This window comes from Fusarium odoratissimum (genome assembly GCF_000260195.1).
Source record: "Fusarium odoratissimum NRRL 54006 unplaced genomic scaffold supercont1.13, whole genome shotgun sequence".
In the NCBI taxonomy this organism is placed as follows: domain Eukaryota; kingdom Fungi; phylum Ascomycota; class Sordariomycetes; order Hypocreales; family Nectriaceae; genus Fusarium; species Fusarium odoratissimum.
This window is the reverse complement of record NW_022158699.1, coordinates 615,768-629,004: the sequence shown is the minus strand read 5'-3', so window position 1 is coordinate 629,004 and position 13,237 is coordinate 615,768. Positions and strand designations below refer to the sequence as shown.

Here is a 13,237-nt window from a genome sequence, read left to right as displayed (position 1 = left end):
GAAAGCGGCACAGCTTACAGCCAACTCCACCTCATATCATCTCGGCTCATGTGAGATTTCGCAGATGCCGAACTCAGATCCTGCAGCTCCCGCAGAACCCGTGTGCTAGAGATGTCTTGGTCAACCCTTGTATCCGCAGCCACGGAACCACGACCATGGCAGATCCCTCTCTATATGCGGGCCTGCGGGCCTACGGTACGTACGCTGTACCTACAGGGGTACGCACGCAGACCACATCACACGCCTCGTTGTTCCTTTCGGTCAAACACCTCGATGAGTTCAGGTACATACTTACTTACCTAACTGGGACCAACGGACCAAAGCAAACGAAATCTTGCCCCATCTGTCATGTGGTATACCTGTTGAGCTGTCCTTCTTTTCGACGCTATCTGGAACTACATGCCTTAGCTTGGCAGATGGTTTCTTGTTTACCAACAAAATTTACCGTATTAGGTCGACTCCGGAGTTTCAAGGCGGATCCTTCTTCTATCTCGATAGAGGAAAAAAGACGCATTTTGGGGCCGGCTGGGGGGCGTACTCCTCCGAGGTGCAACTTGAAAGGGCAGCTGACTGGTTGACGATCAAAAGGTTGCTGGTGTTGGGTCTATCCTGCCAAGCATGACGAGAAGGCTGGGTAGGATTAGGAAAAAGCGGGAGAAGGGCTTTGGCTTTATTTAAGAACAGACCTTCTTTTTGTGTGTGGAGAGATGTTTCTTATGCAACTCCTTAATTTCAAATCTTTGATGCACAATCTCCCGCCATCCCCGACCTGACTCCTACTCAATCTATTTGAGTTTCTGTCTATTTGGAATTGTACGACGATCCTCATTTTATCTTGCACACGCCTCAGATCTTAGCATGGCATCATCTGTGCTTGACATCTCCTCCCCACGGGGAGCTGCCGTGCCAATATCGTTTACACGAGGTACATGCAGTCGGCCTAGCTTCTCAACTGTCACAGAGGCGTTCTTCCACTATGCAACCACACAGCCTTCGGCAACTGCGGCACGAGATCTATCTGCCGAGCCCGCTGTTGAGATAAGCTATGGCGTGCTGGCTGAACGAAGCATCCGGTTGGCGCAACGGTTACGAAGTCTGGGCGTTATGCCGGGACATCGTGTGCCGCTTGTTGTCAAGCGTGGTGTTGGTATGTTGGTTGGTATATTTTCTATCTTGTCCTGTGGAGCTCAGTATGTTCCTCTTGATGGAGGCGTAGTGGCAGATGAGACCTTACGGTTTGTGTTACAACAGACCGGAGGAAGGATAGCTTTGTCTTCAAAGGCTACGGCACACCGTATCTCAAATACAGATGTGACAAATGTTGTCATCATTGAGGATGAAGACATCAACAAGCAAAGTGTCGAAGGCTTTGCTCCAGTGAGTAAGCCTGAGGATGGCTGCTATGTGATATATACATCAGGTATGTTAATGTACCTTACACTAATTCTCATAAGACTAATAAGTACCAGGCACAACAGGTACACCAAAAGGAGTCGATGTTACTCACAATAATGTGACAAACCTGTTATGCCAAGCACCAGGCAACCTGGGTATTGGTCCAGGAACATGTGTTGGCCAAGTGTTGAACGTCAGCTTTGATATGGGTAAGTCTTGAAGTCCTCTTGGGGAAGAAGTAAGCTAACAATGCTGAAAGCTGCTTGGGAGACTCTTGGTTGTCTATCAAATGGAGGAACCTTAGTTCTGCGGGGATCTGACTGGTCAAAAGCCCTAAAAGAGGTGAGTTCAGGTTATTTTCAGTATGGGTCTTGTTCCTAACTTTGGTAGATTGACGTCCTCATCTGCACCCCAAGTATTCTTTCAAAGCAGAACCCCCAGGACTTCCCAAGGCTTAAGACCGTTGCCACGGCAGGAGAGCCTAGCTCTCAACAGTCAGTGCCCTCCTTTCACTCCCTTTGTCAACCTCGACTGACCTCTCTAGACTCGCTGACCTATGGGCGTCTCATGTCTCATACTTCAACTGCTATGGCCCAACAGAGACCACCATCGTCAACACCATGCACCAGCACCAAGCAGGTCAACCTCTCTCCATCGGTAGACCAACACCAGGAAACAATGTTTATATCCTAGATGAGTTTCTTGTGCCAGTACCTGTTGGAGAAGTCGGTAATGTTTGGGCTGGTGGTGCAGGCGTAGCTCGTGGCTATGTCGACTTGCCAGACAAGACAGCTGAGAGGTTCAGACCTGACCCATTCACTCAAGACGGGTAAGTTTTCAAGACATGAGATCTTTTATAGAGATTCTGACCTCAAACTCAGATCAAATATGTACAACACCGGTGATCTCTGCCAATGGAACCCCAACGGCACCCTCCACATCCTCGGCCGGATAGACGACCAAGTCAAAGTCAAAGGTTTCCGCGTCGAGCTCGACGGCGTAACAGCTTGCATAAAATCCTGTCCCTCTGTCCAATCCACCACCGCTCTCCTCATCAACAATGAAATCCACGCCTTCATCACCCCCAGCCACTGCCCTATCGCCGTTGTCGAAGCCCATCTCAAGACCCTCCAGCCTTACTACGCCATGCCAACACACTACCACCAACTGGAAAGTCTGCCTATGACTGCAAACGGAAAGATCGACAAGCGATCCTTGAGAATGAGAGAGTTGGTGGAGGTTGGGAAACCCCAGCCTGCTGTTCTACATGCGCGTATGGATTCGAATGCGTCGAGTGCTACGCAACTTAGTTCTTTCTCTGATGCGAGTGATACAACGCTTATTAATGAGCATCTGTATGATCTTGAGAAGGCTCTTCCTGAGAAGGATATGCCTAAGCATGCGAGAGGACTGCGGCATAGGTTGCTCATTGTTTATCGCCGGCTATTTTCCCTTGTTGGACTCTTTAACATCGGTGCTGCTATCGCTCTCCTCCTGACTGGTATCACCAGAGAGTGGATGGGTATCATCACAGCCATCAACCTAGCCACAGCTGTCCTTGTTCGTCAAGAGTTCGTCATCAACGCCCTATACACTATCACCTGCAGCGTCCCCAAGACCTGGCCTCTTGCTATCAGGACCCGATGCGCAAAGATCTACCATCTCGGCGGAGTTCACTCCGGTGCGGCTGTCAGCGCAGGGGCATGGCTTCTGGCAACCAATATCGCCGACATAGCTTGCTCATTCGGAAGCTGTGCCAACTGGGGCAGCTTATCTATCGCTTCTCAAGCCATCTCTTGGATCCTATCTGCCATGTTCGTTGGTATGATCGGAATGGCTTGGCCTTCAGTCCGCAAGCGGTATCACGATTTCTTCGAGAGAACTCACCGCTTTGCTGGATGGACTATGCTCGCTCTCTTCTGGGTACAAACCGTGCTTTCAGCCCACGACAACACACCTTCTGGTACTACACTTGGAGAATCCTGCGTCAAGTCCCCTGCTTTCTGGCTCCTTGCTGTAGCGACAGCCAGCGTTGCTTCCTCCTGGTGCTTCCTCCGCAAAGTCCCAGTTGAAGCTGAGAAACTCTCAGACCACGCTATCAGACTTCACTTTGACTACACTGTTCCCGTCAACGGTTCCTTCACCCGTCTGTCTCACAAACCTCTCAAGGAGTGGCATTCCTTCGCCACCATCCCCGCTCCCGAAGCCATCAACGGTCGATCAAAGGGCTACTCCCTTGTCGTCTCCAACGCCGGCGACTGGACAAAGTCCACCATCCAAAACGGCCCCTCTCACATCTGGACACGCGGTGTCCCAACCTGCGGCGTCATGCGCATCGCAACCCTCTTCAACCGCGTCGTCTTGATCGCAACAGGCTCCGGGATCGGTCCTGTTCTCGGACACATTCAAAACCCAACATGTCCAACACAACTCATCTGGTCAACCAAGAACCCCGAAGAAACCTTTGGGGAAGAAATCTGCCAGACTATCAGCGAGCGCATTCCCAACGCGGTCATCCACGATACTAAGAAGCTCGGGAGACCTGACTTGGTAAAGATGGGCTACAATCTGGTAAAGGGCTTCAAAGCTGAAGCAGTTATCATTATTGCGAATGAGAAGATTACGAAAAAGGTGGTTTATGGTTTGGAAACGCGTGGTGTTCCAGCTTATGGTGCTATTTGGGATAGTTAGGTTTATGATTCTGGAGTTCTGAGTTTGGGCGTTTGTATTTATGTCTCGGCACCTGCGATTGCGATGAGTTGTATGCCGGAAACGATTTTGATACGATGAATGATTACATGTTATGACCTGAAACAATATTCGTCAAGATTCGCGCGTTGGAATGTAGTTGTGCTTGGCATGGGAGGCTGAGTTTGAGTTTGGGGCTGGATTGACTTTGAGGGTGACCTGAGGCCCCCGTTACAATCCGATTGAGTTATGGGATCGACGATGGGCTGAAGCGAGCAGAAAATGCACGGATAGGGTGAAGTTAACAGACTGTTCCATCGTTGCAGATCATGTTGCTGGGGATCCCAGTCCGGATCATGTTTGACTCAAGTGACGCAGATCATTATGCTCGGCTATTTACAGAATTTCAGACTCTCATTTCTGACTAGACAACATATGTGTAATATTTCAAAGCAAGATGCCGCTTTAAAGACATGGCTGTACGCGCCGCGAGGCACTCAAATGGTCTGAATTGAACGAAACGAAGCGAACTCCCCCCTACACCTGATTGAATGGAGATCCAAAGGCCAACCAATCAGCCTCCGGATCGGGCACTCCGTTGTTTCTGGTTGGTTCCCGCATCGGCTGTAACTGCAACTGTGACTGGCTATTCGAAGTTGCTGACACTCGGGGGCAGTTGAAGAACTCAAAGACGTCGATGCTGTCAAGTTCGCTGAGAGAAGTAGCTTGTGTTGATGTCGGTTCAAGGCCGGAGTGTCGGGCTGTTGATGTAAGGGTAACTAGGTCATATGCACTCCTATGATCATTAGTTGAGATGTCACATGCAGTAGATGTTTGAACTTACCTTCGCATAGCTGAAAAGTTCATATCGCCCTGTCGAGCCCTCTGAACAACACGATGAAGAATCTTGGAGTAATTATTCGCAACCTCCCAGTGTTGCCCAACATCACGCAACGTATCGATGAAGAAGTCAATCTGCGAGTCCACAGGACATCCAACCGTCGCAGCATGAACAAGCAGCAATCTCGCCGCAACCCAAAGCGAGAAGGCAAATGAGGGGCCAAGCAGGTTCAGGCCATCAGCTTCAAGAACATCTTTGGTAATATCCCCCAAACTCTGCACAGCAGATAAACATCTCTGCATGGCGTAGTGCGAAGGAACGAAAATGTGAGAACGAACTGTTGGATACGCCGCTGAAGAGTGCAGTCTCACAGCAGCCGTGACATACGCGCTATGCAGCATGAACCAATTCGCCACGCGACTCGCAGGGTCAGAATGGCAAAGAGCCGATATCTTGCTATATTCGCTCGGTAAACTCTGCAGCCAACCATCCAGCGTCCTGTCCAGATTGCGATATGTGTTGCGCCATTCAGCCATGTCGCTTGATGAAGTGACATCAACGGGTGTTTTGAGAAACTCGTGGATTCTGCTCACAATCACAAGAATCTCACAATGGTAGGCGAAACTGCCGAGGTTTTCGGGTTTGTTGACAAGATATGTCATTATTGGTGATCGTTTTTCGTTGTAGGGACTCAAAGAGCGAGTTTCAACTGGGACGTTCTTTGAGAAGAGATCATATGAGCAGGGGAGGAAGCGGTTTATCTTTGTGTCGTTGAGGATGAAGTCAAAGATCGGTGTTGCGATTGTTGCGTATCGATCTAGTACATAGATCATCCAGTACAATCGCCTTCGTCCCTCGTCTTCGATCCAAGATTCAGGTTTTCCAGCAGTGACTCTGTGAGATGAAGCGGTACGTGTAACCTCGGAAGCATCCGCGGATAGAAAGACGCTGCTTTCCTCGCTCAGACCCAGCTGCCTGACGTTCTGCGCTAGTAGAGACAGAAGATTCCAACCTCTTGGCCCATTGGAGGTTCCCAGCTCGTCGAGAGTAATGATGACAAGAGCCCTCATCGCAGGTATGGTGGTATGTTCCATGGCGTACAACTGAACTGTGTGCTTCGCTACCTTGTGATAATATGAACTCATCTCCGGTGATAACCTCGGATCTTTGAGGAAGCGCAACGTAGTAGCCACAATCGCGTATAGTAATATCCTATCCGCTTCCTCCATCGAAGTTGAGCCAAAGAAGGTCGCGAATATGGTCTTCCGCTCAAGGATAGGACACCACGTGTTGCAGTGCTTGAAGTAGAGATCTACCAGGCTGTAGATGATGTCGTGCGGCGGTAGATCAATCGTGTACGACTGAAACGATGGATCTCGCCTTACGCCAGTTGGATTTGGCGCAGTAGTTGATTGACTGGGTGTCGGTGCACTGGCGCCTTGCTGAGCCTGCATTGGCGATTGGATATTGTTCTGGTTGTTTACCGGCTGCCATGGACTTGTGATGCCTGGCGATCTCGCCTGCGAGACGGACGACTGTCTTGGGAGACTTGTATTCGGCGTAGGTCTCCCATCCACTTGCACCGGCCCATATCCATTGGTAATTGATGGCGATACACCCGGGGAGCCGACTGAGGAGTGATCTTGAACGATATGCTCCTCTACTCGCCTCCCCAACGCTTGGAGCAGCGCATCAATCCTGTTGACCTTTGCCTCAAGCTCAATGCTAAAGCCATTGCGCCCAGCGCCTGGTTTTTGCCTCTCAAGGTAAACACAAGCTCTATTATGTCTCGCGCACCACGAGCACGCAGGCTCAGCCCGATCGCATTTCACCTTACGCGCCTTGCACATCTCACACCTATCACCACATTTAGACTCAAATTCTCACAGCATTACGGAGCGTACATACGAAATCTTTTGATGCTTCTCCCTCTTCCGCTTCTTATTGGGCCCGGCGCTGGTCATTCTTGACTCGTCGCCGCTGGACCCATCGTCGTTGCTCAGAGTCGAATTTGCCTCTTCCTCAGCGATTGAGGGTCCGCTCATTGACGTGGATGGCATGTCGATCTCTCTCTCCGCAGTCTGGGGAAACAAACTACTGGGGAAAGGAATAAGCAGAAACCTTGCACGGTCTGTTATCGTTTTTTAGTGGAGGTGAGAACGTGTTGTTGGGTATTATGAGATGCGACGGAGTAAGGCCGAGCCGCGGGAAGGGGAAGAGAAAATCTGGAGGTGTGACGGAGTGGAGAATGGTTTAGTTGACTAATACTGGGTCTAGTGAAGTCAATGGCCAAGCAGAAGCGCTAAATCCATCCAGTAATAAGCAAAAAGCACTGAACACCAAGACAATATCGCTGCATCAAGTGTAACCATTCAATTCAAGTGCCAATGCAATGGAACTACAACACTGTAAAACAGTAGTCACGGTCCAGTAGAAATGCATGTGGACAAGAGGCCCGAACGTTGCAGGCGATATCCCTGTCTAGCCAAAAGCCAAGTACCTTACGTGCTGCTGTTGGTTGACAAGGAACTATATCCATGTCACGGTTTCAACAAAGACCTTCTATCTATGGTTAACCTTGCATTGCCGTTACGCATGTGACATGTGCATGTTCGGGCCACAAACACCGGCAAATGAGGGAAATATCTTTTCTTCCAATGGCACCGGATCACTCGGGGGTTTGACGACAAACATTCCGACCCTTGACTCTTTAGCAGACTGCACCCTGTGATGGATGCCACACCTCGAGATGGTCTACAGATCCCCCCTCCCCCGGAAATAACAATAAAAGTGCGGAGCCGCTTATGGTACGATCATCAAAGAGTCTAGTGGTTGTTCCAGAACAAGTCAAGTTCCATATTTATTTCCTCGTGGGAGTGGTAGACGCTACTGTACGTCGGGCTTATTTGGTTACCTTCTTCGTACAGGTTGGCGCATATGGTGTTCCATCAGGCAGCAGTATTTCAGACCATCCATGTAAAACATACTAGTACAGATCAGACCTAATCAAGCTAATGTAACTAAACAGCTAACAAACAAAAAAGCAAATCAACTACTCGTTGGCCCATCCCTTGGACATCTCGACGGCTTTGGTCCAACGACTAAACCGCTTTGTCGCTTCTTCCTCGGCGATCTGCGGTTTAAAGATGGTACGACCCTGGGTATTCACCTCCTTCAATTCATCAAAGCTCTTCCAGATGCCGACGGCGAAGCCGGCCGCGATAGCTGCACCTAGTGCAGTTGTCTCACGCATGCCGGGTCTGTTGACAGGGATCCCAATAAGGTCAGACTGGGTCTGAGAAAAAAGTGTTAGCAACGTCTAAGCCACTGCCACGAGATCAAGAAAGCAAGGGTTTGCAGAGAATTCCTTTACGTACCTGCATGATGAGATCCGAGTTGCACATGCCACCGTCGACGGCCAGCTCGGTCAGCGCATGTCCGCTGTCCTTCTCCATCGAGTCGAGGATGGCCTTTGTCTGAAAACACGTCGCCTCCAGCGTCGCTCTCGCAACGTGCCCGCGCTGCGTGTAAGCCGTGATACCAAAGATTGTACCTCGCGCATCGTCAATCCAGTACGGCGCAAACAGGCCGCTAAAGGCCGTTACAAAGGTGCACCCACCATTATCTTCAACCGTCTCGGCGAGTGCGCTGAGCTTGGCTGACGACTCGATGAAGCCAAAGTTGTCAACGAGAAACTTGACGCTTGAGCCTGCGACGGCGATGCTGCCTTCGAGGGCGTACATGGTGTTGCCCTCGCCAAAGTCAAAGGCCACCGTTGTGAGAAGTCCGTGTGTTGAAATCACGGGCTTGGAACCAACGTTGTAGAGAAGAAAGCAGCCTGTGCCATATGTGTTCTTGGCGAGACCGGGGGTGAATCCCTTCTGTCCAACAAGAGCTGCAGACTGGTCACCCAGACATCCAGTGATCTTGACGCCCTTGAGCGAAGTCTTAGCAAGTGTACCGTACGCCTTGCTATCAGACGACCGCACGATTCTTGGCAGCGTAATCTTCTTGTCATCGATTCTGAACCAGTCCAGAATATCCTCGTCATACTGCAAAGACTCGAGATTCATAAACATGGTTCTCGACGCATTTGACGGATCAGAAACGTAGACATCTCGGTCCGTTGCGCCGTTGAGCTTGTACGTAAGCCAAGTGTCTACCGTTCCGAAAGCCAGAACACCACGCTCATAAGCATCTTTGACTTCGGGAATATTTTCAAGAAGCCAGAGAAGTTTGCTGACGGAGGGATATGTGGATAGAGGAATTCCGCATCGCGAAATCAACTCGCTCGCGCCAAGACGACGCTTCAGACGACGAACAAGATCTTTTGATCGTGTGTCTGTCCAAACGATGGCGTTGTGCAGAGCATTGCCGGTGGTCTTGTCCCAGACAACAGTAGTCTCACGCTGGTTTGTGATGCCAACGGCCTTGATCTGCTCACGAGAGTGACCTTGACCTTCAAAGGCTTCTACAGCGCCATCAATGCACTGCTCAACCGAGCTGATGAGCTCTTCAGGATCATGCTCATGCCATCTAAACCAAATATCAACAATCATTCACGTATCACATAGTGGACCAACTTACCCAGGATGAGGATAGTATTGCTTGAATTCAAGCTGATGAGTAGCTACAACCTCGCCACTGGTGTCAAAGATCAGGAAGCGAGAACTTGTCGTACCCTGATCAATGGCACCAATAAAGGTAGGATTCGGTTTTCCGTTGAGCATAGGCATAGTGAGAGATGGGGATGCAGTGAAATTGCGGGGAAAGGTGTCAGATCCGGGGAGCGCGAATGCAACAGTGACTAAGAGGAGCAAAAGGAAGCGACGACAACAACAGCAAATTGATTGGGGACTGCAGGATCAAAAGCGTATCAGATTGGCAATTCTCTGGGGTGTTTAAGTATCTTCCATCTCGGGCTCACTGATCTCAACAAACACCGAGATATCAGATGTAAAGGCATCTCGGGGAAGCATTTCCCACCACCCTTGGATAATCTGCGGGGTATCAAAATCCTTCACAGCATTGGCAAATTGGCCTTTTCGTCTCACGCACACCCTTGTAATACACAAACCAACGTCACTTTCCTGATGTAGCTTGTAAGCTAAGCCTCGGCTTGTTGATACCGAAATACAGGCCCATGTCACAAGACAACCATCGGGGATCTAGCAAGCGAAACCCCAGAACCAACACCTACCGATGTACATCTGAGGAAAAGAGAGGGGTCGTCATGTTACGTTTCCCCGCAGTCATGTTCCAGAAGCTCGACTGGGCGCATATCTGCGGGTCTGGATTAATACACCTTGACCATACCTTAATTCCTAGCCAAGCCAACCTCGGTCAAGCGGATGTGCAAATCCTTTTCTCTTTTCGCACGACGATCCGGGGTTTGGCTGGGACAGTGGAGTAAATATGCGAACACAAGTCTCGAACGTGCCCCCCTCCATCCCACCCGGCCTTCGGTGTAAGCAACCTGATCAGAGCAGATACTTCGGTGGTGATATCCACGTCTGAACGCCCGTCTCTTTTCTTCTCTCTCTCGGTGTGTGCCGCCGAGCGGCATTTCGTTGGCACTCTGCACCGCCGCCGTCCAAGCTTTCGTATCGCCCGCACCATGGTTCGATTCATCGGGTGTAGTCGCTGCGTCTCCCCGTGTCCGTTCCTCTTTCCTAACGCAGTGGCGGATCGACATGCTTGCAAAGCCCACTCGTTGGTGATGTCTAATAACCATGGAGTCTCGCGGGCTTCGGTATGCTTTGCATGTAAGGGGTGGTGTTTGCAAATACCGAGGCCGAGAGCAAGAAAGAGGATCCTCTCTTGGGATGGGATGAGGGGCAAAAGACACCCAGGCTTCGTTTGTTTGCTGACCATAAATTGTAACGTGATCCCCAGAGATGCTTGATGACGCCAATCCTCTCAGTGTAACCTGTCTCTCTTGCATCCGCCAAACTTCTCCTCTTTCTGTCTCAAGATCATCTTCACAGGCTCACTCTAGGATGCCTATCCCTACCATGAACGACTCCATCTCTGAATCTTCTGTGCACAAATCTTCTATCCCCACTAAAGTCGAGATGAGCCAGAATGAAAAGTACAGTGAGGCTCCGAGTGAACCGCCCACTATTCCTCCCCCGCCTGAGCAGTATGCTTGGAGTCGAGTGAGAGAGTACTGCCAAGATGCCTTTTCAGAATTCTTTGGTACTTTCATTCTTCTTCTCTTTGGTGACGGTGTCGTTGCTCAGGTTGTTCTCAGTCGAGGAACCAAGGGTGATTACCAGAGTATCTCGTGGGGATGGGGGTAAGTCGTTATTGCCGCGGCCAATTGAGCCCATACTGACATGAATCAGTCTCGGTGTCATGCTTGGAGTATACGTTGGCGGTAAATCAGGTGGTCACTTGAACCCAGCCGTCACTCTCGCCAACTGTATATTCAGAGGCCATCCCTGGAGAAAGTTCCCTGTGTATGCCGTCGCCCAAGTCCTTGGAGCCATGTGTGCTGCTGCCGTCGTGTATGGCAACTACAAGTCTGCCTTTGATGCTTATGAAGGCGGTCCAGGAATTCGAACAGTGATTGGCGAGAATGCAACCGCCGGTGTCTTCTGCACATATCCCGCGGAATTCATGACACGCACTGGCATGTTCTTCTCTGAATTCATCGCCAGCACGATTTTGCAGTTTGTCATTTTCGCTATGGCTGATAGCGCTAACATCGGTGCTGGTCCTTTGATGCCACTTGGCTTGTTCTTCTTGATCTTTGGAATTGGTGCTTGCTTTGGTTGGGAGACTGGTTATGCCATCAACTTGGCTCGTGATTTTGGACCTCGTCTGGTTTCGTACATGATCGGGTATGGAAGTGAGGTTTGGTCTGCAGGCGGGTACTACTTCTGGGTGAGTCCAACAACAATACCTCGACTGTCAATATCAACTGACAGTGAAATCCAGATCCCCATGGTGGCGCCCTTCATGGGATGTGCTTTCGGTGGCCTTCTGTATGATGTCTTTATCTATACAGGACCCAGTCCGATCAACACGCCAGGCATGGGTCTCCCACGTCTCTTGAGCCCTCGACACTCGACGTGGTCCAACACTTACAGTGCTTCCTCTCCCGTATAGGCGCGCTCGATCCTTGAAAATCTGAGTGCTTTCGTGGTGAGGGCGAAGTGTGCGAGACCGTAGACGATGGTTGAAATTCGCGTCGTGAGATGCAGAGACATGGCCTAAACAGTGGCGCTAAAATGGCAGATTCTTCTTTCGAGGAGCAACGAGCCTAGCATACGAGAATGGCGTTCGTGTTCATCTTTTTTGTTGTTGCTTGTTTGCGGCGGTGGTGTTGAATGACTCGTTGATAGCGTAGATAATAAGCTCATGCTATTACTCAACGTTCTCAAATGACCGTGATCGGCAAATGACAATGACAGAATGCAATCGTGTTTGTCTAAATCTGCACGCTGTCAGCATTCCGTGATAGAAAAAGCAATCTTCTTTGTCGAAGAAGGGGTGTCTGTGATGGATTGGTATCGCGTCAATGCCATAGATTTGAGCAAGGTACCTGGGGAAGATGGTATAAGAAGCGTAAGACCTCGAACAAAGATGGTAAAAAACTCGAATCAACTTCATGAAGGCATATAGTAATGAGTTCCTACCTTTGACCGAGATTTTCATATCTTGATCAGGGGTCAAATCTCTGTGCAGCCCGCGGGCGCCGTGTTGGTTGTGTTGCTGATGGCTCGAACGAGGCACTCACCAATGACTGTCGCCGCTGACTGTCAGCCACCAACCCTAGACCTTCAGCACTCTCAACTTCTCGATCCATCTGTGTCGGCACAACAGCACTGTGAACCTTGAAATGAGCACAAAAATGCATCGTCAATTTCTAGCACTCATAAGTACAGAAGTTGCATACAAACGTATGTTTGCAATAGTGTGCGAGCTGGGCATATTGTCAGTTGTATGTCTTTCAGCCCTCAAGCCATCACGACACAACATCCACCAGTCAAATCACGGTATGACTGTCTTTCGCCTTCTGATTAGTGGAACAATTTGTCAGTCAAGCCGGACAAAGAACAACACATACAGAGAAGACATGCAATTCAAGCAAATGGCATCGTATTTCCCGCATCGTTTAACCAGAAAACTCATGACCTCTTGAACCTTTTGACTCTCACCCCAAAGTCCAGAACCTCGGGCTTCCCCTCCCCGACAGTGGGGGCAGCACATGTAACTCTCCGCACGTCGGCGCGGCTCATTATTAATCCAGGTATTGGCTATTCCATTCTCGGTCGCGTTCGGGCTTTAGCTTCGGGGTCTGCATAC

General features: G+C 50.0%; 4 protein-coding genes across 18 annotated transcripts; 2 read left to right on the top strand and 2 right to left on the bottom strand.

The window, feature by feature from the left end:
- Positions 1-5: 5 nt before the first annotated feature.
- Positions 6-4,214, top strand: FOIG_08630 (uncharacterized protein). The gene is made up of 6 exons (XM_031208690.1): positions 6-1,420; positions 1,470-1,604; positions 1,655-1,737; positions 1,786-1,889; positions 1,940-2,224; positions 2,277-4,214. The coding sequence occupies exons 1-6, from the start codon at positions 859-861 to the stop codon at positions 4,084-4,086; spliced, it is 2,979 nt and encodes a 992-aa protein (XP_031061696.1). The 5' UTR covers positions 6-858; the 3' UTR covers positions 4,087-4,214.
- Positions 4,215-4,366: 152 nt separating this feature from the next.
- On the bottom strand, positions 4,367-7,311 carry FOIG_08629 (uncharacterized protein). Of its 2 annotated transcripts, XM_031208688.1 has the most exons (3): positions 6,833-7,311; positions 4,928-6,781; positions 4,367-4,879 (listed from the first exon to the last, which is right to left on the bottom strand). In XM_031208688.1, exons 1-3 carry the CDS (start codon positions 6,982-6,984, stop codon positions 4,621-4,623), a joined length of 2,265 nt encoding a protein of 754 aa, XP_031061694.1. In that variant the 5' UTR covers positions 6,985-7,311; the 3' UTR covers positions 4,367-4,620. The 2 variants fall into 2 exon arrangements, with proteins under 2 accessions (XP_031061694.1, XP_031061695.1); XM_031208689.1 differs by lacking the exon at positions 4,367-4,879 and having other exon boundaries at positions 4,898-6,781.
- Positions 7,312-7,696: 385 nt separating this feature from the next.
- FOIG_08627 (glycerol kinase) lies at positions 7,697-13,123 on the bottom strand. 13 transcript variants are annotated; one of them, XM_031208685.1, is made up of 6 exons: positions 12,999-13,038; positions 12,669-12,937; positions 12,568-12,608; positions 9,512-12,359; positions 8,302-9,460; positions 7,717-8,219 (listed from the first exon to the last, which is right to left on the bottom strand). In XM_031208685.1, the coding sequence occupies exons 4-6, from the start codon at positions 9,658-9,660 to the stop codon at positions 7,977-7,979; spliced, it is 1,551 nt and encodes a 516-aa protein (XP_031061688.1). In that variant the 5' UTR covers positions 9,661-12,359; positions 12,568-12,608; positions 12,669-12,937; positions 12,999-13,038; the 3' UTR covers positions 7,717-7,976. The 13 variants fall into 13 exon arrangements, with proteins under 13 accessions (XP_031061680.1, XP_031061679.1, XP_031061691.1 ...); XM_031208676.1 differs by having other exon boundaries at positions 8,302-8,477; positions 8,544-9,460; positions 12,568-13,123; XM_031208681.1 differs by having other exon boundaries at positions 12,568-12,937; positions 12,999-13,123.
- FOIG_08628 (aquaglyceroporin like protein, other eukaryote) lies at positions 10,436-12,840 on the top strand. Of its 2 annotated transcripts, XM_031208687.1 has the most exons (3): positions 10,436-11,222; positions 11,272-11,812; positions 11,867-12,840. In XM_031208687.1, exons 1-3 carry the CDS (start codon positions 10,822-10,824, stop codon positions 12,035-12,037), a joined length of 1,113 nt encoding a protein of 370 aa, XP_031061693.1. In that variant the 5' UTR covers positions 10,436-10,821; the 3' UTR covers positions 12,038-12,840. The 2 variants fall into 2 exon arrangements, with proteins under 2 accessions (XP_031061693.1, XP_031061692.1); XM_031208686.1 differs by having other exon boundaries at positions 11,272-12,334.
- Positions 13,124-13,237: the final 114 nt, after the last annotated feature.

Bases quoted from the DNA above. Each gene is read 5' to 3' on its own strand.
- FOIG_08630 (XM_031208690.1), top strand. From the start codon at position 859: ATGGCATCATCTGTGCTTGACATCTCCTCCCCACGGGGAGCTGCCGTG. The intron at 1,605-1,654 runs GTAAGTCTTGAA...CAATGCTGAAAG, and splicing joins GAACGTCAGCTTTGATATGG to CTGCTTGGGAGACTCTTGGT. The intron at 1,738-1,785 runs GTGAGTTCAGGT...TAACTTTGGTAG, and splicing joins GGTCAAAAGCCCTAAAAGAG to ATTGACGTCCTCATCTGCAC.
- FOIG_08629 (XM_031208688.1), bottom strand. From the start codon at position 6,984: ATGCCATCCACGTCAATGAGCGGACCCTCAATCGCTGAGGAAGAGGCA. The intron at 6,782-6,832 runs GTATGTACGCTC...ATGTGGTGATAG, and splicing joins GAGAAGCATCAAAAGATTTC to GTGTGAGATGTGCAAGGCGC. The intron at 4,880-4,927 runs GTAAGTTCAAAC...TAATGATCATAG, and splicing joins AACTTTTCAGCTATGCGAAG to GAGTGCATATGACCTAGTTA.
- FOIG_08627 (XM_031208673.1), bottom strand. From the start codon at position 9,660: ATGCCTATGCTCAACGGAAAACCGAATCCTACCTTTATTGGTGCCATT. The intron at 9,461-9,511 runs GTAAGTTGGTCC...TATTTGGTTTAG, and splicing joins CAATACTATCCTCATCCTGG to ATGGCATGAGCATGATCCTG. The intron at 8,220-8,301 runs GTACGTAAAGGA...CTTTTTTCTCAG, and splicing joins ACTCGGATCTCATCATGCAG to ACCCAGTCTGACCTTATTGG.
- FOIG_08628 (XM_031208686.1), top strand. From the start codon at position 10,822: ATGCTTGATGACGCCAATCCTCTCAGTGTAACCTGTCTCTCTTGCATC. The intron at 11,223-11,271 runs GTAAGTCGTTAT...GACATGAATCAG, and splicing joins AGTATCTCGTGGGGATGGGG to TCTCGGTGTCATGCTTGGAG.